General features: G+C 39.2%; 1 protein-coding gene across 1 annotated transcript in view; it reads left to right on the top strand.

The window, feature by feature from the left end:
- Positions 1-25,471, top strand: part of LOC126252029 (nucleolar protein 11-like) — a 68,167-nt gene that overhangs the window by 6,981 nt on the left and 35,715 nt on the right. The window contains exons 2-3 of the mRNA XM_049952815.1: positions 4,784-4,948; positions 5,050-5,268. Coding sequence (XP_049808772.1) covers positions 4,784-4,948; positions 5,050-5,268 — 384 coding nt within the window. The remainder of the gene's footprint in view (positions 1-4,783; positions 4,949-5,049; positions 5,269-25,471) is intronic.

A 25,471-nucleotide genomic window follows, 5' to 3' on the forward strand; every position in this document is an offset into this window, starting at 1 on the left:
TTTCACATAGAATTTTACAACAGAGTGGATATAAGCCGCTATGTGCCCGAGAAGAAGGATTTTGTTGCTGTCAAGGGAAATGGTTCCAGGGTTCATAAACAAAAATGACTGGTGTAGGAAAACCTAATGATTTTTATCAGGGCATCCAGAGTTAAAGCTGAAAGTAGCATTATCCAAAGTTTGCCAGTTACGACCCAAGAACGGTGTTCTGGCTGGTGCAACCAGTACCTATAGTGTGCGTCTTGCAGTATTCATGAAAATGTGAAGCTCATGTTGGACAGGTGATGCCAACTGTCACCTTAATGCATACAAACACTGTCTGTCCGAGAGCATTTGTAATCCTGCACAGCCAAAATGTTATATGTCAAAATGTGAGAACTGCCCAAGTGCACAATCTTTCATTATATAATCTATAGGACTTGTTTGTTGAAAATGGAGCTGATGAAATAACATACAAACTTTGGACACCTACAGACCAAACATCTCTCCAAACATGTCTGTTTTGTGGAAGGTTTCTTGGGAAACCTCACTGAAGAATTCAAAAAAGCTCCTGCAGCTTCATAGCTGTCCAACAGTCTTTTCAATCTGAAAGGGACACTTGTGACAATGAATACATTGTTGTTTGTGATTTTGCAGAGAATTATACATTTGTCATGCAGGATGAGGTTTAAGGGGGTTCACTGGAACAATGCACAGACCTCTATTCATCCATTTGTTGTTTATAATGACATCCAGAAACCTATGCAGTTGATCACATTTCATTTGTTAACAAATCGGAATGCCTTAAACATGACAGTGTTGTGTGTGTTCATCTTTTACAATGCCATTGCTTAACTTATCTTTTCATCAGAGTGATTTCAGTGTCTGTTTAGAGTGTCATTTCCTTGCCACATCATATGGCAGAGGACCATGTGGTGGTATTGGGGTACCACTGAGAGACTTGCTTCCCATGCCAGTCTGCAGTGCATCTACACCTCTCAGATGATGACACCCAGGTAGCTTTATGAATGATGTTCCAAGAACATTACAGTGTATCACTTTCATAATAAAACTAACAGGGAATATAATGAGGACGCTCCTCTCTTTCAAGAGTCATTAGCACAGATTTGCACTATTTTTGGTACCCACTAGTTGCACTGCGTTATTTCCACTGTCCATAAAAAAATCCAAATGAATGTTTTCTCCACTTCACCATACATCAAAAATGAGTATCTGACACAGACCCACAATACTCATACCCTGTTGATATCACTGTGTTTGCTGTATGTTTGTATGAAGGTTGCTGCTGGCTTGGATGTGTTTTTAATGTTAATGAATATACCAGTGGGGTTACAAAAGCTCCCTACATCGTCATGGCTCTTCACCTTCATTGTGTACCCCAAGAAATCTGACGTCTTTACTGTGGACAAGATAGACATTTTTACAAAGGTTGATGGGAGTACAGCAACATGTCACATGTATGCCCTTTCACCAGAAGATGCTCAAAAGTGTTATATCTTGCTTCTCAGTGTTGAGGCGTGGTAACTACTGATGATGCATTTGTCATTGCATTTGGTTGTGATATTTGAATGTTTTTTCCATGCATTCCATACATTTGTCTAGGATGGTTGTATCATGTTTTGTGTCATTGAAGGTCAGAGAGCGTGCTGTTACCTTGCGTATTACAAATACTTGCAATTGGCCTGTTCATATTGCCATACTGTGCATTGCTATTACATCATCTTTTTAAAAGTTAACATGTTTTTCAGTACTTATAACATTTTGTTTCAGTTTGCATTAAATTTCTGTTGCTTTATTGTGTCACATAGCTTTAGATATTAACTCACATGTCCTAATCCAGATGACATCCCAACTTGATTTTTCACTATGTTTAGTGGAACAATGAAGAAGCAAGTACATCTTTCTCAGAAATTTTGAAGGTGATACGTTTTGAGATATTCAAGGTCACTGACCTTAATTATGTGTGTGTTTTTTAACATGGCCAAGTTGAATATCATTTGCAGTCTTTTCTTAGCCATTTCCAAAATTACCTGATCCATGATTCTGTCTCTATTAGAACAGAAATTACAGTCTTTTTTTGTGAGCAGTGTTTTTCGAATTTTGCACACATTTTTAGAAATTTGGGTGCTCATTCCTTTGTCATACTTGTGCTACAGTTCTGAAATTGGGCATTTTTCATTCTCTCCTCATGTGTAGTGAACACCAAATTTAATGAAAATTGGAGATGGTCAAGTTGGCAGCTGGGTTGACTTGACATGGAATGACTCCTCCTCTTTCGATTTATTTAGCCTTACAGTGCCAGAAAAAATTATACTTAACAGTAATTTATCAAAGGCAGGTCCTTAACATTTGTCAAAACAGACATTGTATACATTAGCAACAGGCTATTGGTAAAAACTGATTGATATTATATATCTCTCTAGGTTCCTAAAGAAAAGTTTTTGTTGTGTCTGTGATGGTGTTACCAACAGAGTATTAAAATTTTATGCTACCATGATGGTACCACTCTTTAACTTCATTTACAATCAGTTAAACACACAAGGCTGCGTTCCAGAATTTTTAGTAGTAATCATTTAAAGAATGCAGACCTTGTTAATGACCTCTCATTTTGGTTTATATGTAAAGGATTCTGTAGACATATGAAGCTGTATATTACCCTAAAAACAAAGTTCTGACTGGAGTTAAATCATGGTGATAGCTGGTTCTCTCACATATCCGAAGACTCGTTTGATGCAGCACTCCATGCTATTCTGGTGGTTTCAGTTGCCTGAGATTGCAGTCATGTGGATGAGCAGCATATATATATATATAAAACAAAGATGATGTGACTTACCAAATGAAAGTGCTGGCAGGTCGACAGACACACAAACATACACACAAAATTCCACACAAAATTCAAGCTTTCGCAACAAACTGTTGCCTCATCAGGAAAGAGGGAAGGAGAGGGAAAGACGAAAGGATGTGGGTTTTAAGGGAGAGGGTAAGGAGTCATTCCAATCCCGGGAGCGGAAAGACTGTTTCCCTCTATTATAATCATATATATATATGTCTGCTTGTGTCTGTATATGTGTGGATGGATATGTGTGTGTGTGCGAGTGTATACCCGTCCTTTTGAACCGACAAGGAAGATCAAAGAGTGTCTTAGATCGGCGAAGGAGAAAGGAGACCCACTTGCAAGGTCGGGAATATACCGTATACCATGCACATGCGGAAAAGTTTATGTCGGAATGACTGGACGATCAATTAACACCAGGATCAGAGAGCACAAGCGACATTGCAGGTTGGGGCAGGTGGAGAAATCGGCCGTGGCAGAGCACGCACTGAATGGGACCGACCACGTAATAAAATTCGCCGACACGGAAGTTCTAGCTGTAGAGAAGCACTATCACACGCGCTTGTTCAGAGAAGCTGTAGAAATACAAAAACACCTGAACAGTTTCAACAAGAAAGAGGAAAGCCTTAAGGTAAACGGATCCTGGCTTCCCGTACTGCAGCGAACGACCGTCGCAGGTAGCAAGAGGAGAACCGCACCGGAAATGACCGCGGAGAAGCCCTCGGACGTTGGCGCGCCAGGTACATATAGTCTGCGCCCGCGAGCTCGCCTCCAGTTCACCACCGGCAATGGAGGGTGAAGCTTTGACAAAGCCAGCCACTCGTGCTGGCGAAACGTCAGAAAAATCATTAGATGAACGTCGGCTGAAGAACCCGAGACAGAAGCCAATAGGCAGTTTGTCAACAAGTGGCCACGAAAGCCTTAACAATTTTGAAGGCAATCATGCTGATTGATGTTCCCCTGATGGCTAAAGAACATTTGCTTGAAACATTTTGTAATTTGCATCCGGACAAACAGTTATTTAGCGTGGTCAAGATAAGTGTACACCCTGTATAAAGTGTGGGTGAAATTTTGAAATCGTTTTGGCTGGTCGGTGTGTTTTACCACTGCTTGCAGGGTAACACCCTTTAGGTAACTACAAGCCAACCAAGCCTCATTCCAATCTGAGTTTCCCAATTCATGCCCTCCCCTTGTAAGAAGCATGCTAGATGATATTTTTCAATAGCCAACCTCTATTCTCTTCTTCAGTTACAAGCTAAAACCTACATTTCAGATGTACTACCTACAGCTGTGACATGGAAATTTCGAGAAAAGCAATTACAGGTGAGTGTCCCAGCTGAGCGCTGACCAATTTGTGACTGACTGCTCATCTCGAAGGTGTGTCCTCATAGTTACAGCTTCCCTTAAAGGAAAGTGCCATGGCTAATAGTCCAGGCTTACAATAGGATCATAAACCAAAGTTAACAAATTGGTATACTGGCAGAGATTAAGTGTTTTTTTTTCCAGATTATAAATTTGAAAGAGAAACAAAATAATAACAGTATAAAAGGGAAATTCCAATGAGAAATTTGTTACACACACTAGATTAAAGGAGGATAAGAACCACCTTGGTTCATACACGAGAAAGATGCCCTGGTCTGTTCTTACCTTCTTTGAATCAGAATTCGTAGTGCATCTGACAAACTATGAAATAAAAGATCTGGCAGGACAGTGAATTGTATTGAAACCCAGATTTTGTCAGTTAGTTTCATGCATTTGATTTGTTTCATTAATCATTGAGACTGAACAAGTATGACATGTTTTTCAGATATTTTTCTACATGTAACAACATGTCATCATAATGATACTTCTAACATGAGTTAAAAAATAAATTGGTCACTACTGTCAGCATTATTGCTCTTCCTACTGTTACTGCTACAATGGTTACTTTTATGACTTGTTGTTTTGCAGTTGCAAGATCAGAAGCAGATTGGTAGCTGGAGCACAAAAAGCAGACTGACATCACCTGTAATATACGACAAAGCAAACAAACAGTATGTGGGTGTGTTTCACTATAACCAAATCCGGACATGGACAGAAAATGATGACAGGTTGGATAAAGCAAATAAAATAAAGGTACGGTCATTAAAATTTCTTTTCTTAATTTGGTACTCATTTTAGTAATACTGTTAAGTGTAAGGTATAAAACACTAATGTTTAAATGTTTTTCAACTTAGTTTCAGGAACCCATAAACTGCATTTTGTCATCTTCTGAAGAAAAACCTCCCATTGTTCTTTTCAAAAATGGTTGTGTGTTACCATTAGATGCTGTTTTGCAAAAAAGTAAAGAAGACACCCAAAAGCCAGTTTTAGCATCAGATGAAGAAATTGAAGATTCCTATATTATATCCTCTGAAGGAAGAAATTACGTCACTTTTTTAGCACGTAACTCAAAGGTATGACAGTCATAGTAACATAGTTAATTTGAAGTGTGATTGAAACTTAGAACAAAATAGTCTCCTTGTACAAAAATGATGGGATGCTGGTGTTATGATTTTGGGAAACTAAGGCTAACTATTACAGATGTGGAAAAAAATATAACTTATTAGTTCATTTCAGCACTGATCTGAAGTGAAATGTAGCATTTTAACTGTTGAGTGTTATTAGAGTGGATTAGATATTGTGGAATCTGAACCTTTTTTCCATGTGTTGTTTGAATACTTTCTGCCTTTGGCTAGAACTAGGAAATCTGACATGCACTTCTGAATTTTACAAAATTACTGTTGCACATACCTAAAATAAGGTCAGATAAGAAAGTAACCCTAGTCAAAAAAATATAATCAGGAAATACTTCAAAAATCATGATTTGCCAGTGTGTGGCATTCTATGTTTCTGGAGTTCTAAGTTATAGATTTCTGGTTTGCTTGTGCCCACCACTGAAACTAAAATCATAATACAGAAGAAATAAGTCAGAAGTAAGTGACACACTGATTAAATGCAGCAACATCAGAAGTAGAAAAAAAAGTTGTTTATTAGCAGCAGCAGCAGCAGCAAGGCCAGTTTCTTAGTTCATCAAATAACAGAAGGAAGAGCGATGTACCTTCTCAGAAATCCAAAGGAGAGGTAAAGTAAACTTTCTAGGCATTGTATGTTGATATTTCAGTGAGTCATGATGAGCACTCCGAAAGATTTCACAAAGGACTGTAACTAGTGAGTATTTGTCACACTCCAGGTTCAGGGGCTTGGATTTTAGTGTCTCATTAGGATATCATATGATGATTTAAGCAAAATGAAAAAGAAAAATAAATTAACTGCAGTGGGTGGGATTGATTTTTTTTTTTAAATACTCTATATGGTGTCTTAGGTTAAGGTCCAAGAAATCACATGTTCGAGCCATTCATCCTGGTGGACACTCATTTGCGGATAATCAGAAAAAAATAATAAAAAAAATGGAATTTCACATGATGCTGTTTAACATTAAAAATAGTAACCATTTATGGACTGGTTGAAGAAAAGAAAGTACTATAGTATTTAAGTTACTGACTAGGGTGGATGGTTTGAATCTCATCAAGCAATGGAAACTTTTTTATTTTTTAAAAAATCTTTGTAAAAATGACTTTGGTCACCATTTTTATGCAATTAATTGGTTTACAAACAATTTTTTTAATTTGTATTTCCTTGTCATACCGTTGTAATCAACTTATTAACTTCTTCAATTGCTCTTAATTTTTCTTCTTATATTTATTTTTCACTTGGAATACTTATGCATGTGAATTTAATTACTTTTATTTATCTGTCTTAATGTTTAAACATATGAAAATGCTGATCTGTCGATTAAAAAACAAAAGACAAAATAATCTACTGTGCAGTGGTATCAAGAATGTATTCTTCTTTACAAGATGTACGTCTTTTTGGATTGCAATGGTCATACAAACATTTAAAATATAAATTCTTATTGTACTATGGACAAAATAACTTGGATGATGTTTTAAAGGAAAATGGGGACTATAAGTAAAACAAATTTCAAGCAAAATGGGAAATAGAAGTAATAAATGCAGTTACATGGACAAAAATTTAAAATGATGAAATGGAAGGCTTTAAGTCAAAGTTAACAATAATCGAAATCTCATTAATAGGCATTCCAAGTGGAAAAAGACTGATAGGAAGAAAAATGAAAGCAGTTGATATATTTCATACAATGACTTACATGTGGTGACAAGGGAATGGAAAAAAATTGCATTTAAACCAATTAATCGAATAAAAATAAAGATAAAAATAATTTCGATAAAGATTTAAAAATAAAGAATTTCAAAGTGCATAACAAAGTGTGAAACCACAATCTTCTACATGTGAGGTCATTACCTTAACCATTACGCTATACAACTGGTCTGTAAATTGTTACTATTTTTAGTGAAATTTTGAATTTCTTTTTCATTGATTACTCGCTAATGAGGGCCCACCATGGTGAATGGCTGCAGGGAGTGATTCTATGGACCTTGACATACATCACCATATAGATTATTTCAAAAAAATTCTACTGCTGGGACCGCTCCTTGTAAGTATCTGTCAAAAGGATGCACAATAGGCTTTGGATGAAGAAAAATCCATTTTCATTTAGCTTTTACAGGCTCATACAATATGTGATCAGAAGCATCTGGACACCCCCCAAAACATGCATGTTTGCATACTAGGTGCATTGTGCTGCCACCTACTGCCAAGTACTCCATATTAGCAACCTCAGTAGTCATTAGCCATCGTGAGAGAGAGAGAGAATGGAGTGCTCTGCTGAACTCACAGACTTCAAATGTGGTCAGGTGATTGGATGTCACTTGTGTCATACGTCTGTATGTGAGATTTCCACACTACTAAATATCCCTAGGTCCACTGTTTCCAATGTGATAGTGAAGTGGAAATATGAAGGGACACGTGCAGCACAGAAGTGTGCAGGTTGACCTCGTCTGTTGACTGACAGAAGAGGGTCATAATGCGTAATAGGCAGACATGTATCTTGACCATCACACAGGAATTCCAAACTGCATCAGGATCCACAGCAACTACTATGACAGTTAGGTGGGAGGTGAGAAAACTTGGATTTCATGGTCGAGCAGCTGCTCATAAGCCAAACATCACGCCGGTAAATGCCGAACGCCTCGCTTGGTGTAAGGAGTGTAAACATTGGACGATTGAACAGTGGTAAAACATTGTGTGCAGTGACGAATCATGGTACACAGTGTGGCAATCCATTGGCAGGGAATGGGCATATCAAATGCCCATTGAACGTCATCTGCCAGTGTGTGTAGTGCCAACAGTAAAATTCGGAGGCGATGGTAGTTATGGTGAGGTTGTGCTTTTCATGGAGGGGGTTTGCACCCCTTTCTGTGTTGCATGGCACTATCGTGGCACAGACCTACATTGATGTTTTAAACACCGTCTTGCTTGCCACTGTTGAAGAGCAGTTCGGGGATGGTGATAGCATCTTTCAACATGATCAAGCACCTGTTCGTAATGCACGACCTGTGGTAGAGTGGTTACATGGCAATAACATCCCTGTAATGGACTTGCCTGCACAGAGTCTTGACCTGAATGCTATAGAACACCTTTGGGGTGTTTTGGAACGGCGACTTCGTGCCAGGCCTCACCAATTGTCATCGATACCTCTCCTCAGTGCAGCACTCTGTGAAGAATGGGCTGCCATTCCCCAAAAAAACCTTCCAGCACCTGATTGAACATATGCATTCGATAGTGGAAGTTGACATCAAGGCTAAACACCATAATGAATTCGAGCATCGCCGATGGAGGGCGCCACGAACTTGTAAGTCATTTTCAGCCAGGTGTCTGGACACTTTTGATCACATAGTGAATATGTTGAGGCATTATGTTGTGATTCGTTAATGGTTAGAGACCCTAAGGTGAACAGACAGTTCATTGTAAAGATAATTATATGTACTGAATGTATTTTTAAGAAGTCTTTTTATTATTAATCACTTACGTGAAACTTGCTCCTGAATGCTGACAGTCATGTACGATAGTGTGCATTTGCATAATGAATGTTGAATGTACCCTGTAGTTCCATGAATAGGTTTACCTCAGTTGCAGAAAACATAGTCGGGTAACCTGCTTCTCAATATATTAGGAATAAAACGTGAATGAAATACAGCAATTAAGTTGTTCCTTAAGTTTCATAACTTGATATCTTCTGTCTGAACATGCAGATACTCAAATTCAGGCTAATGTTAGCTGCCTGTGAACAAAATTGGATCCCTTTGTAGCACATCACTTCAGAAGCTCCTGTTGTTTTCCATTTTTTTCTACATAAACTGAAATTTAGGTATGTATCTCAGAACTACTTTTCATTCTGAAAAACCAATCAAATACAAAGAGCTACAGTAAGAAACTTCAGGATTATGCCTATTGAATCAGCATGTTCAGAATGGGGTCATATCTACTGAATAAACATTCTAAGGAAACCTTTGTGTTCAAAAATTGTTGATTGGTTCTCTGTAAAAGGAGTACAACTAAACTGGCATATGACACACTGCATTTTTCCTGTACAGCACAAGAACTGACCTTCATTGCAGTAGTAATGTACGAGAGAAGATAATAAATAACTAAATAAATACAGTTTAGCAAATGTTTCATTTGGTTTATTTTAATGTTACTGGGATCATTTGTACAGTTAATCATCAGTTTGTAATGCTTCGAGAATTTCGGGGTAAGTTCTAGAAACACATGGCTCTCCACCATCTCGAACACCCGATATTTTAATGACGAGGGTGAGAGAGCCTTTTTACTGTGCCACACATATCTGTGTGTGCAAGAGGGACAGCTGTCACGAGAAGCCAGGAGCTGCGTCAGATGAGCGGCCCCGACAGGTGGTTACCAGTAGCACCTTGGAATTTACATCAAAAAGTCAAAGAGTGTTTGTATGATGTTCCATGGTTTGTGGTGTCATGAGGATTGTTACAGAGACAGATGAAGCGTGTATTGTATAGAGACTCTTACTTCATGTCTTGGCTCTGTATGAGGCAGCATGTATGTAATTGTATGGGTGGTTTGTCGATTCTGACGTTTATCTTGGAACCAGTTGGCTTGCTGGAGCTTGTACGGAATAATTGTTACTTTGGGGATGAGAGTTGAAAATATATTGTTGTTGAACCGAAAATATTCTACGAGTACATGATTTATTTCCACATCTACATATATATCCCCCGCACCCCCCTCCCTCTCTGTTCCACTCGCGGATTGCGTGAGGGAAAAACAACTGTCTGAATGCCTCAGTACGAGCTCTAATTTCCCTTATCTTTGAATGGTGGTCATTGCGCGATTTGAAAGTTGGTGGTAATAATATATGCTCTACATCCTCGGTGAAGGTCGGATTTCGGAATTTAGTGAGCAGCCCCTTCCATTTAGTGTGCCATGTAATTGAAAGTGTGTCCCACTTCAAACTTTCTATGAGATATGTAATGCTCTCGCGATGGCTAAATGTACCAGTCAAGAATCTTGCCGCTCTTCTTTGGACCTTCTCAATCTCTTGAACCAGACCCATCTGGTAAGTGTCCCTTACAGATGAACAATACTCTAAGACTGGACAAACTAACATATCGTAAGCTATTTCCTTTACTGAAGGACTGCATCGCTTCAGGATTCTACCAATAAACCACAATCTAGAGTTCACCTTACCCATTACTTGTGTAATCTGGATCATTCCATTTGAGATTATTTTGAATAGTCACACCAAGATACTTGAAGGATGTCAGCGCTTACAAAGACTGGGCATGTATTTTGTACTCATACATTAATGGGGATTTTTGCTTTGTTACGCGCAGTAGGTTACACTTACTAATATTGAGAGATAACTACCAGTCATTACACCACGCATGTATTTTCTGCAAATCCTCATTGATTTGTTCACAACTTTCGTGTGATGCTACTTTCCTGTAGACTACAGCATCATCGGCAAACAGTCTAATGCTGCTGACAATACCATCAACCACATTGTTTATGTAAATTGTAGAAAGCAGCGGACCTATTACGCTGCCGGGCGCTGAAGACCTTGCTGTCGTGCGCCCACAAAACCCCTCTACTACTACTACTACTACTATTACGCTGCCCTGGGGCACACCTGAAGTTACGCTTGTTTCTGTTGAAGTCACCCCATTCAGGACGATATACTGCTCCCTGTTTATTAGAAAACTTTCTATCCAACTGCATATGTCATCAGATAGACTGTAAGTGCGCACTTTTTGGAGAAAGCAACAGTGCGGAACTGAGTCGAACACTTTTCGAAAGTCGGGAAATATGGCATCAACCTGGGAGCCATTATCGTGCACAAAGAGGGCCAGCTGTGTCTCGCATGACCGCTGTTTCCTAAAACCTTGCTGGTTTCTGCTGATGAGCTTCTCAGAGTGTAGAAAGGTCATTATGTCTGGACACAAAATATGTTCCATGAATTCTATGATTTCAAGAATAGAGAGTTGGTTAATATTATTCCCTTTAACCTGATACAGTCTTTGGAGAAGAATTAAACAGTGAGAGCAACTTAGCTGATCGGCTACACACAAGCGTATGAGTCAACTGGAAGAGACGTGAGCTGCACAACCCAACACAGCACTGTCTCTTGTCATTCAAGAAAGCGTTAGAACGTGGCGACCAAGTGAGAGGACTGAAAGAGAAAGGGAAATTGTAAGCCAAAAGCGGGAAGAAGATATTTGAGTTGCCATAGCAACCAGGCATAACAAGACTGAGAAACTGTTTCGAGTAATTTGCGTTGTGTCTACTGAACCAAATGAAGAAATTTGTGAAAGCAACATAAGACAGTAGAAGGTAATAATGTCAAAAGAATGGAGGGAAGATGTCAACTTTTCAATTAAGATGATTTGGGTGTGGGGAGGAAGCATTTCTCACACACGCAGTAACCAGCCACCGGCATCGACGCAGTAACCAGCCACTGACGTTGACGCAGTAACCAGCCACTGACGTTGACGCAGTAACCAGCCGCCGACGTTGACTGCAACGGCTGCTGTTCACCGTTGCTGACTTCGTGTCCACTCGCCGACACTGACACCGCAACCAACGTTCGACGCTGCCGGCACCTGTGCTATTCACCGCAGCATAAAACTCTACACTGGGTGAGCGAACAACAATAATTGTTTGAGTAGGGGGGGGGGGGGGAAGAAACTGTTCAAAGACTATATTACTGTAGCTAGTACATTTAGAGGTGAAGTTGTTTTAGATGATCACTAGGTCGAAAATCAATAGGGATATGGATAGCATTCAAAAAACTGGGGAAACTTCAGAACTAGCCATGGTTACGACAGTGAGTAAGGGGGCACCAGACTGGTTTGAGGTAGTGAATTTACTTAAAGCCCAGAGAGCAGATTCAGCGGCTTTAAGGAAAGAACTAAGTGATCAGAATGCTTCATTAAGAAAAGAACTAAATGCTAAGTTAGATGCTCAAAGAGCAGATTTAAATGCTCAAAATGCTTCTTTAAGACAAGAATGAAGTCTTAAGTTAGATTCAGTAAATACACAATTGAACATCAAATTAGATGCTCAGAGTGATGTTTTAAGTAGCCAAAGTGGAATCTTGAACAGTCAAGCAGCTAATATAGTTTTGTTAAAGACTGAATTTGACTCTTTAAATAATAAGGTAGAAAATCTGATATTGGATTTAAAGAGTGAACAAACCAGTTCTTTGAATACTCACATTGAACAACTATTCACTGAGTTTAACCAAAGAAAGAATGAGCAATTTCAGGATTTAACTAAAAAATTAGAATTTGACATTGAAGATAAATGTAATAATATAGAAATGGAACTTGTCGAAAAATTAGGATCATTTCAGCGTGTATCCAATGTTACATTCGATGCTGTAAAGCAGAGGTTGTGCACCCTGAAAGAGTGTGTTGAGAAACAGGATAAGCTGATTCCTATAGTCCAATCACAAATTGCATGCGTCAACAAGCAAGTAAATAATGTAGAACGAAATTTCAAAGAAAAAATAGTCAACTTTGACATTATAAATGTAAGTAATCTAGCAGAACCATTTGAGCAAATTATAGATCGAGAAATTACTGAGAATATAATGTCCGTAAACGTTGCAACTGTTGCTTTTACCAAACAGAATGATACTAACAAGGTTACAGACAACTTGTGCAAGAAATTCAAACTTGTCCATGACAAAGTTGAAAACAGAATAACTTTATCTGATGTTGTGTTACCTAGTAAAGTGGTGATTGTTTTTCTGTTGGGAGACTTTCACTCAAAATGTAAAGAGAAGTACTGGTTTGCTCTCGCTCAAGTGAGGTTAATGTCAGATCCATGGGATCCGAGCGGAGTCACATCTGTTCCCTTGGGACGTTAACATTCTGTGTTAACGGGCAGAGTGACGACCGTCGGTTCCTGAATTGTTTTCGGTGTTGCTTCCACATTAGTTTTCCTACATCTAATTCTCTTCAATATTTTAATGATGAGGGCGAGAGAGCCTTTTTACTGCACCACACTCATCTGTGTGTGTAGGAGGGACAGCTGTCACGAGAAGCCATGAGCTGCATCAGATGAGCGGCCCTGACAAGTGGTTACCAGCAGTGCCTTGGAATTTACATAAAAAAGTCAAAGAGTGTTTGTATAATGTTCTGTGGTTTGTGGTGTCATGAGGATTGTTACAGAGACATATGAAGTGTGTATTGTATAGAGACTCTTACTTCATGTCTTGGCTCTGTATGAGGCAGCACTTATGTAATTGTATGGCTGTTTTGTCGATTCTGACGTTTATCTTGGAAGCAGTTGGCTTGTTGGAGCTTGTACAGAATAATTGTTACTTTGGAGATGAGAATTGAAAATACATTGTTGTTGAACTGAGAAGATTCTACAAGTACATGATTTATTTCAAGAATAGAGAGCTGGTTAATATTATTCCCTTTAACCTGATACAGTCTTCGGAGAAGAATTAAACAGTGAGAGCAATGTATCTGACGACCCAAAGTAGAGGATCAGCTGCACACACAACGTATGAGTCAACTGGAAGAGACGTGTGAGCCGCGCAACCCAACACAGCACTCTCTCTTGTCGTCCAAGAAAGTGTCAGAAGTTGTATGGAATGAGTCACTTTATATTCATATGTACCATATTTTATGGACTCTAAGATGCTACAGACTGTAGGACACATCGTAATTTTTAAGCAGTTTTTTAAAAAAATAACATTTTTACTATTTTTTATTATTAGATTGCAAAGCAAAACGAAAAGAATTCTTAATCTATAAAACTGAACTGATCTTTCAAATTCCTGAAAATAGTCATCTTCTAGTTTTGGCCTTTTTTTCTTTCAGTCCTCTGTTTGCACGTTAAGTCTTCCTCTTTTTTTTTTCAGTTCTTCTTTACTAGACCGCCAATTGTGATTTTTTTTTTTTTGTGGACGGCCAAAACGCTGATCAGTTACTCTGTTTCCAACTACATCTGTGTATGCTATTACTTTCAATTTTAGCCCTCATCATATGATTACCATTTATTTTTTCCCATTACGAAACTAGCAACCAACAAAAACTTACTGTTACCGAAAACCTAAATCCAGGGTTGCCACAGGTTCTGGAAACAGAGAATTTCAAACACGTCAGGGAAATCAGGGAAATATCACGGAAATTTGAAAAAGCACTGCATAAATCTTGATTTTGTCTCAGTAGATGAAATGGTTTGTTTAGTGAGGTGTCATACATTATCATTGGCTGGATGCAGCTGAGTACGTGTGCCGCTTCCCTACTCCCTCATTATTGCTGCTTCTCGTCTTCCTACCACTCCCCTCAGCTTGCAGTCAGTGTTGCCACTACTTCTTGTCACTAGCCTAACAGATGCCGATGACAGGCTGGGAGGCATGAGGAGTGGTTTGTTTGAATCTGATTCTCGGAGACTGTAGATGCAGGGGCTGGAGACGGCAGTCGTGTGCATGAGTTGTGTTGGAGTGATTGTGTGAATGTGTGTGTGTGTTCTGGTTTTCTGATAAAAGCTATGGCTGAAAATTTAGTTGTGGGAGTGTGATTGTCTTTTCTGTCTGCAGCTCAGCAACCATCTTTATGGTGAGTTGTTACCCATCTTCATTATTATTGATTCTCAGAGTATTTGAAAAAGTTATCTGTTGCATGCATCGATCACTTTCGTCTCATTTCATCAACATGCTATCTGTGGCTAGTGAGTAGCTGGTCACACAAGTGGATTTCCACAATGGGCCAAAACGGCAGGCCATTTCTACAATTGTCTGTAATGGATCATGTCTGCCAGTCTGAAGCCATTCAGTTCCCACTAATGTGCAGGCCCTGCCTGTCAGAACTAGTCTCACTGATCTGCCCACAGGCTGGGTCTGTCTGTGTATGGTGTAAGGCAGCGGATTTTCATGGTTCATCAATGGACCCAGGACTGTGGTGGTCCTCAGCAGGCCAGAGGCCATCGGCATTGGATTTCAGGAATTGCGACCGTCTCACCTCAAAGCGTTTTATAGACATTTTATTTGTTCTAGTACATTTTGGCACTTATAAACTACATTTTATGTTAGAAAGTGTGGATGATAAGAAGAAGAAAATTGTGTTACTCGCTGGCAGTTTGTACGCTGTGTACTCATATATTTCTTGAAAGAAAAATCATAAAATACTTGTAAAGTAATAGATATAATACTGTGGGTAATAACTGACAATAACGAACATAGTAGAACCAACATTTTACTGGCAGTCACCTACAGTGTTTGTTTACACAATTCTTCCCCACCTTATACAATTCTTTCAAGAGGCCTAATTTTTTTCTGAAATCAGTGAAGGTATTTTAAATTTGTCTTGGGACTCCAAGGAAATGTTTATTTTTGTCACCAAATGTGTTATGTTTTATTGAAATAAAATAACATCGGTAGTCTTAATGAAGCACACATACTATTTGACTTGCTTTCTCCATCTAAAAGCAGTTGTTTGCAAAAGATGTTGATGTTAGTACTTAAGATTTTTGGTCATATCAGGAAATGCCATCTGCTTGCGAGTTTTTTTTAGATATTTCCTCGTTTGCACTATTGTTTCTTGTACTGTAGCTGCAAAGACAGATTGCCAATTTATGTCTTAAGTTACCCTTGAGATCTCAAAATTTGTCAGGGAAAAATGCTAAAACTTGTCTGGAACTCAGGAAAATATCAGGGAATTTCATGTGGGGAAACATGTGGCAACCCTGATATCACTTTAACTGAAAGTTCACTGGCACCGTAGACTGTAATGATGCACCATAGGCTAGACAGTGTTCTGGGTGCGTGTTGTTGAGGCGGGAAGGAGACATTGTTAGCAAGCTTGTGAATCCCTGCAAAACTCATGTTCGTCACATTGGTGCACTGCTGTTGCTGTTTTAATCCAGTGTTGCCAAATAGAGGTAGGTTTCCCATGGCATTGAATATATGGTCATTTTTAAGACCACTGGGAATTTAAATCAAACACTGGAAATTTTATATTAATTTTGAGTAAGATGCACTTGAATTTTGGAGGCAATTTTTCAAAGAAAAGAGTGCATCTTACAGTCTCAACAGTATGGCTACATGCTGACAATTTACAAGTTTTTTTTTCAGCTGCAAATTAGTAATTCTTACTCACCACTGTATACAAATCATGTAAATAAATGTCAAGGAGAAACTTTTTCAGTTTTCAAATTTAACTCCAGTGTCTGCCAGACATTTTATGTTATTGGACAGGTGATTAAAAACTTTGGTAGCAGAGTAGTGGACCCTTTTTGGGCTAAAGTCTACCTTAATATGGAATAATGAATGTAATTTTTTCTTCTGCTTTGTAGCTAGGTACATCATTGTTCCTTTTCAAATGTAGTGAGTTATTTTCAACAAACTTCATGAGAGAGTACCCATACACTGTGAAGCAGTAGTCAGAAATACCTAATTCCTTAAACAGATGTCCACAAAATAATCATGGATGAGTGCCAATATTATGCCTTCAGCTTTTTGTACAATGAAAACTAAATTTCTTAAACTTGAGTTTTTTCATAATGTTATTCTATGTGAAATATGTTAACATAACAATTTATCTGTTTCCAAGATTTGCAATGATTGAAAGTGCAAATGTGGCTGAACTGAGTTGTTCTAGGAATTCAAGAATGTGGTTTTTCCTGATTAAGTTATCAACAAAATAGACATCTAAAATTTTGAGTTTTTCACTATAGTTATTACTTCTGCTCCATGTGTTATGTTGTTATGTCATGGACATAATACCATTATATGTGCATGTCACATCTTTTTGAAATCATTTGCAGAAGAACATTCTCTAATACTTTTTTGAACATTGTTTGTCATTTCTTCTGTTCCTGTATGCCTACTTGGATTTAGTGCAATAAATTATCAATGTCATCTGCAAATGGAACCAGTTCTGTTTGGCCTCTGTGTGTGTGTGTGTGTGTGTGTGTGTGTGTGTGTGTGTGCGTGTGTGTGCGTGTGTGCGTGCGCGCGCGCGCGCGCGCGTGCCCATGAGTGTTTTTCTGAATCTGATGAAGGCCTGTCTGACAGCTTAATCTTTTTTTAATGTACATTAAATGCACCCATGTGCTCCTGTGTCTGAGATTGAACCTTGTGGAATGCTTCTAAAATGTGGTGAATATATGAGGTCTGTTCAAAAAATTCTGGAACTTTGTCCACAAAATTTTTCTACATTTACCTTTTACTTATTGTGCATGGTGTCCTTTGAAATAACTGTTCTTGACATTTGATACTCTGCTCCCATTGCTGTCTCCACTTCCGGAAGCAGTCTTGGTACGTCTATAGCTGGATTGTGCAAAAAGCCATCTGCGAGCTTTCTTTTATCTCATCAAGAGTTGCAAATCTTTGTCCTTTCAGTGTGGTTTTCAACTTTCAAAATAAAAGAAGTCCACACGGGTCAGGTCTGGAGAGTACAGAGGATGAGGCAGCACAGTGATTTAATTTTTTGTGCTATAGTCATGCACCAAAAGCGATGAATGTACGGGTGCCTTATTGTCATGGAAGAGCTACAAACTGTCTCACCACATTTCAGGCCCTTCCGTTCTCACATTTTCTCACATGCGTCGCAACATGTCCTGATAGTACGAGGGCAGTTCAATAAGTAATGCAACACATTTTTTTTCTGAAACAGGGGTTGTTTTATTCAGCATAGAAATACACCAGGTTATTCCCCAATCTTTTAGCTACACAACACTATTTTTCAACGTAATCTCCATTCAATGCTACGGCCTTACGCCACCTTGAAATGAGGGCCTGTATGCCTGCACGGTACCATTCCACTGGTCAATGTCGGAACCAACGTCGTACTGCATCAGTAACTTCTTCATCATCCGCGTAGTGCGTCCCACGGATTGCGTCCTTCATTGGGCCAAACATATGGAAATCCGACGGTGCGAGATCGGGGCTGTAGGGTGCATGAGGAAGAACAGTTCACTGAAGTTTTGTGAGCTCCTCTCGGGTGCGAAGACTTGTGTGAGGTCTTGCGTTGTCATGAAGAAGGAGAAGTTCGTTCTGATTTTTGTGCCTACGAACACGCTGAAGTCGTTTCTTCAATTTCTGAAGAGTAGCACAATACACTTCAGAGTTGATCGTTTGACCATGGGGAAGGACATCGAACAGAATAACCCCTTCAGCGTCCCAGAAGACTGTAACCGTGACTTTACCGGCTGAGGGTATGGCTTTAAACTTTTTCTTGGTAGGGGAGTGGGTGTGGCGCCACTCCATTGATTGCCGTTTTGTTTCAGGTTCGAAGTGATGAACCCATGTTTCATCGCCTGTAACAATCTTTGACAAGAAATTGTCACCCTCAGCCACATGACGAGCAAGCAATTCCGCACAGATGGTTCTCCTTTGCTCTTTATGGTGTTCGGTTAGACAACGAGGAACCCAGCGGGAACAAACCTTTGAATATCCCAACTGGTGAACAATTGTGACAGCACTACCAACAGAGATGTCAAGTTGAGCACTGAGTTGTTTGATGGTGATCCGTCGATCATCTCGAACGAGTGTGTTCGCACGCTCCGCCATTGCAGGAGTCACAGCTGTGCACGGCCGGCCCGCACGCGGGAGATCAGACAGTCTTGCTTGACCTTGCGGCGATGATGACACACGCTTTGCCCAACGACTCACCGTGCTTTTGTCCACTGCCAGATCACCGTAGACATTCTGCAAGCGCCTATGAATATCTGAGATGCCCTGGTTTTCCGCCAAAAGAAACTCGATCACTGCCCGTTGTTTGCAACGCACATCCGTTACAGACGCCATTTTAACAGCTCCGTACAGCGCTGCCACCTGTCGGAAGTCAATGAAACTATACAAGACGAAGCGAGAATGTTTGAAAATATTCCACAGGAAATTTCCGGTTTTTTCAACCAAAATTGGCCGAGAAAAAAAATGTGTTGCATTACTTATTGAACTGCCCTCGTACCATTGATTAACAGTTTGTCCCTGTGGCAAGAACTCGTGATGAACTAATCCTTCAAAGTCAAATAAAACTATCAGCATGGCATTGACATTTAACTTAGGCTGAGTAGCTTTTTCTGGTCTTTGAGAACCTGTGCCGATCTATTGTGAAGATTGAACCTTGGTCTCAACATCAGGCCCATGGACACACATCTCATCACTGGTTATGATTCTCTTAAGAAACATCTCACTCTCATTTGCGCGATCCAAAAGCTCTTCTCAGATTGCAAGGCGAAGGTCGTTCTGGTCCTGACTCATGAGCCATGGGACAGACTTGGCGACAACACAATGCATTCCAAGATGCTGTGTCAGGATTTCATGACATGATCCAACTGAAATGTTACATTCTTCTGTAATCTCTTGGAGAGTCAATCTCCGACTGGCATGCTCAATTTCATTGATGTTCCTGACACGAACATCGTCAATAGTTGTCGGAGGGTGTTCTGAATGAGGGTCATCTTTAACTTCCATCCTGCCATTTTCAAGCCATGTGAACCACCCCTAACACTGAGTATGGCTTAATCACTCATCACTGTAGGGTTCCTGCATCATTTGGTGTGTCACTGTAAAGATTTTCTTGAGTTTCACACAAAATTTAATGCAGACGATTGCTCCTCTGCTTCTGCCATTTTGAAATTCGCAAACTGTGCGACACAATGTTCTACCCAATACAGCACTGAACAATAACTAACAGACATACAACAATGAAACTTCCAGCAGTTACACATTACACACAGGCTTGTATAGGATTGCCAACCGCATTTTGCTTCAACACACCATTGGCACGAAATTCTGAATGTTGCGAACTCGTATATATAACTGGCATTCCCAGTTGATCAACTGTTCCGAAATTGAAACAGTGATTTGCTAAGGATATTATTGTTGCTCAGGTAGATGATATAACCTTCTCAGATTTTTTGGGAAATGATGGCAGTAGTGAAACCAGTTGGTAGTTACTGATGCTGTCCTATTTCATTTTTTATAGATGCAGCTTTAACAATGGTATATTTCAGTCTCACTGGAAAAATGCTCTGAGTTAATGATGCAGTACATATTTTAGAAATGACAATAGTTGTTATGCGGGAAACACTTTAGTACTCTGTTAAAAATACTATCAAATCCAGATGAGCTTTTATTTTTGAGAGAATATGTAACTTTATTAATTATTTATTAATTAAGGAGAAGTGAGAGAGACATTTGTATTATCAACAATAATGGAAATTCCTGGATCTACACGTACATGGAACAATATGTAAAAGAATCTCCCACCTATAGTGGGCTGATGTATGATGCATAGATACATGTAACAGAAAACAGTGTTCATAGTAGCTTTCAAGCTCTTGCTCTTTTTGTACAAAAAGTATACACATTCACTTACATGGATACCCAAATGATCACTACCACAGGAAGACTGATTGTTATCAGTTATTGAGAGAACTTGTGTGGGCAGTTTGAGGTGGGGTGGGGGTGGGAAAATGATCGTGAGGCAAGGAAAGGGTAACAGGATAATGTGAGGCAGATCTTTCGACCGATGATTCAGCGGCTGCACAGCTAGATGAAAGGAGTTCTGATGATAGAGCATATAAGAAATATAGAAAGAGGGAGAGGGTGGGGAGAGGGGAAAGGGAGACGGATGAAGAAGGTGGAGATGAAGAAGGAGACAGGAAGGGGACAGAGACAAGCTAAGGCTTGCTGTTGGTTTCAAAATACTTGTGACCTGGTATCTTGCTTCTGATTTGTCCTGTATCATCTGTCTTAAATGCCTGCATCATATCAGCTACCTAGCAGCAAGACTTTTTTTTCATAATCTCTTTTTCATTGACACTCAGTTTTCTGCTAAAAGTCTGCTACAACCTACAGTTGGATGAGAGGCTCTTCTCCTACCATTTCAGGGGACACAACAAATTTATTAGACTGTGGAATCTCAGATGCAAATGAAGAAGCAGAATAAATGTTCACCCTTTTGCCCATTACTACTTACATTTCCCCAGTTCCCACAGACTTTTTCCTCCCTTCAACCTATCTGGTTCAAATTTCACATAATTTAATGCAGCCTGAAAGGCACAAATCTGTGCTTGTTGCTCTACGATTCTCTTGTCTTTTTAATAGAGTCAACAGTTCCATGAGAGAGCTTTGAGTTTCCCATTCAATTCCCCTCTACAATTACCCCACTGGAACTCCAAGCCACAATCTTCACCACTTCTTGACTGAATACCCTACGGTAACATTCACATTTGTTACACATTGAGAAACAAAATTTGTGCCCAAAAACAGTTGCAAACCAATTGACACACTGTACACTACACAAATTTTCATTATTTATGAGCTGCAAAAATTAGGCCTACAGATAGCATTTCAAATGTATAATAAACATATAAAGTTAGTTATTTCCACTCAAAATGAACCCTGTGCTCACTTACCTGCAATATGTGTTAATTAAGTTGCTCAAAATAAAGTGTCACTTTTAATCATCACTTAGCGCGTGATATGGGACAAAGTTTACTTTTTGCAAAATACAGCCTGCTTCAAGTGATGCAGCTTATATGACAATTTAAATTAAAAACTCAGAAGTTTGGGTATGTGCATTGATAAGAACTTGAACTCAAAACTACATAGGTATTACAAAATGTTTAAGGTTAGTGACTTTTCCAACATGGATGCCAGAAGATTTTAGAGATGAAAGGGGCTGTTTAAATGGATTGGTGTATTGTGGACTAATATTCCTGTTATCACTTATAAGAATATGGAATGCCCACTTAACTATAATTGTCATTATTGTTATTTATTAAAACAAGTGGTATTTAGGAAATATTGCACTTTCATAGAGGGCTAAAGGTTGTAGGACGGTCCATAACAACAGACATTCATAACACATTACCCATCTCATTTCAAGTAACTGAACATAATACCATTTGTAGAGATCATTATTATTATTATTATTATTATTATTATTATTATTATTATTATTGATTATTCCCATTTAAAGAGAGCGTGAATTCCTCTATGATGATTGTTTATGTTTTTTCTGAGCCCAAATTTTCTTCGTGTGTTCACTGCGTTTCTTTTGCTCCGCTGTCCATTTGCATCCTGGTCTCTTCTGTGTTGTGGTGTCAAATTTATGTTTTTTGATGATGTTCCTGAATTCAGTTCTATTTTCTGCATTGTTTACTGTTATGTGTGCTTGTCTGAGGTCCTCTTCAACTTCTTTTATCGATTTTGTTTTTCCCCTGCCTGAGTTGATGACTTTAAGAATTCGCTTTGAAATTCTGTTTTCATTCATCCTGTGGATATGTCCGTAGAACTGCATTCTTCTTTTCCTTATTTTATCCGTAATCTTCTCTGTGTATTTATATAATTCTGATGTTGGTCTCTTCTTCCAAATTCCTTGCTCTTGTATTGAGCTAAAAATTTTCCTGAGAATTTTCCTTTCATGTTTTCCTATTCCTTTGATTTTAGTTTGCCCACCTATTTGTGTTGTTTCAGATGCATACAGACCACCGGAAGTATGACAGTGTTGTAGTGCCTCAATTTTGCATTAATGGATATGGACTTTTTGTTATAATAGTTCGACGTGAGTTTATATGCTTTCTGTAGTTTTGTTATTCTTTCCTCATTGGCCTTTAGTTTGATCCCTGATGGCTGGATGATTTCTCCCAGGTATTTAAAATGTGGTACTTGTACAGTTTTCCTATGGGTTGTCACAATAGGCAATTTTTCTTGTGGCATTCTTTCTATGTACTGGGTTTTCTCATATGAAATTTGCAGGCCAGTTCTTTGTGCAATTTCGCGTAACTTCTCTATGGTGTTAGTGGCTTCTTTTCTATTATTTGTGAGGATTGCAAGGTCATCTGCAAAAGCTAAACACTTCACATTGAATCTATTATTAATTTTTTCAAGAATGATATTAAAGAGTAATGGTGAAAGTCTGTCACCCTGTCCCACTCCAGTTTGGATTTCAAATGGTTCAGAGATATCCCCCATAAATTTAACCTTGGAGACTGTGACAGTTAATGTTTGCCGAATGATTGCTCTTGTCTTTCTGTCAATGCTGAATTCTTCCAGCGCGTTGCAGAGTGCTACTCTGTCTATTGAGTCATAGGCCTTTTTAAAATCTACAAAAGGGACCACCGTGTTTTGGGTGTTTCTCATCTGGAGAATCATTTACAGATTCAAGGTCTGTTCTATGCATGATCGTCCCTTGCGAAAACTAGCCTGGTATTCTCCTATTTGTGGGTCAGCTTGTTCTTCTAATCTCTTCATGAGAACTTTTGATAGGATTTTATATGTGACCAGCACGAGTGAGATACCCCTGTAATAATTTGGTTCAGTTTTGCCCCCTTGTTTGTGGAGTGAATGGATGAGTGCGCATTTCAAATTATTATTAATATTATTAAAATACATGAATACAACTTAGTTGTTATTTATTTGTAGTGCTATGTTACACAGATGTGTAACTGTGTGACAGTATAGAAAGTATTAACAAAAAAAGTTATGCCTGAATGTTTTAAAACAAAAAACAAAGACAAAAAAATTATTGTGGAAGAATGTGTTTGTCAATGACAGGTAACACACTGAGGTGACAAAAGTCATGGGATACTTCCTAGTAACCTGTCAGAACTCCTTTTGCCTGGTATAGTGCAGCAATTTAATATGGCAGTTGTTGAAAGTCCCCTGCAGAAATATTGAGCCATGTTGCATCCGTAGCCATCCATAATTTCAAAGGTGGTGCCGTTGCAGGATTTTGTCCATGAACTGACCTCTTGATTATGTCCCATCCATGTTCGATGGGTTTCATGTTGGGCGATCGGGATGGCCAAATCATTCGCTTGATGTGTCCAGAATGTTCTTCAAATCAATTGCGAACAATTGTGGCCTGGTGACATAGCACATCATCATCTATAAAAATACCATTGTTGTTTGGAAACACGAAGCCCATGAATGGCTGCAGATGGTCTCAGAGTAGCAAAACATAACCAAGACCCAGTCCATTTCATGTAAACACAGCCCACACCATTGTTGCCCACCCTCTACTTGCAGAGTGCCTTGTTGACAACTTGGGTCAGTGGCTTTGTGTGGTCTGCAGCCATACTCGAACCCTACCATCAGCTCTTGCCAACTGAAATCAGGACTCATCTGACCATTCCATTCTAGGGTCCAGCCAATATGGTCAAGAGCCCAAGAGAAGCACTGCAGGCGAAGTCATGCTGTTAGCAATGGCACTCATCTCGCTCATCTGCTGCCATAGCTCATTAATGCCAAATTTTGCTATACTATCCTAATGGATTTGTTCATCATAACTCCCACATTGATTTCTACTTTTATTTCACACTGTGCTGCTTGTCTGTTAGCACTGTCAACTCTCTCTGAATGCCTCTGCTTTCGATCATTAAGTGGAGGCCATCAGCCATTGCATTGTTGTTGTTGTTGTTGTCTTCAGTCCTGAGACTGGTTTGATGCAGCTCTCCATGCTACTCTATCCTGTCCAAGTTTCTTCATCTCCCAGTACCTACTGCAACCTACATCCTTCTGAATCTGCTTAGTGTATTCATCTCTTGGTCTCCCTCTACGATTTTTACCCTCCACACTGCCCTCCAGTACTAAATTGGTGATCCCTTGATGCCTCAGAACATGTCCTACCAACCTATCCCTTCTTCTAGTCAAGTTGTGCCACAAACTTCTCTTCTCCCTAATCCTATTCAATATTTCCTCATTAGTTATGTGATCTACCCATCTAATCTTCAGCGTTCTTCTGTAGCACCACATTTCAAAAGCTTCTATTCTCTTCTTGTCCAAACTATTTATCGTCCATATTTCACTTCCATACATGGCTACACTCCATACAAATACTTTCAGAAACGACTTCCTGACACTGAAATCTGTACTCGATGTTAACAAATTTCTATTCTTCAGAAATGCTTTCCTTGCCATTGCCAGTCTACATTTTATATCCTCTCTACTTTGACCATCATCAGTTATTTTGCTCCCCAAATAGCAAAACTCCTTTACTACTTTAAGTGTCTCATTTCCTAATCTAATTCCCTCAACATCACCTGACTTAATTTGACTACATTCCATTATCCTCGTTTTGCTTTTGTTGATGTTCATCTTACATCCTCCTTTCAAGACACCGTCCATTCTGTTCAACTGTTCTTCCAAGTCGTTTGCTGTCTCTGACAGAATTACGATGTCATCGGCGAACCTCA

Source organism: Schistocerca nitens, chromosome 4, assembly GCF_023898315.1.
Source record: "Schistocerca nitens isolate TAMUIC-IGC-003100 chromosome 4, iqSchNite1.1, whole genome shotgun sequence".
NCBI classification, from domain to species: domain Eukaryota; kingdom Metazoa; phylum Arthropoda; class Insecta; order Orthoptera; family Acrididae; genus Schistocerca; species Schistocerca nitens.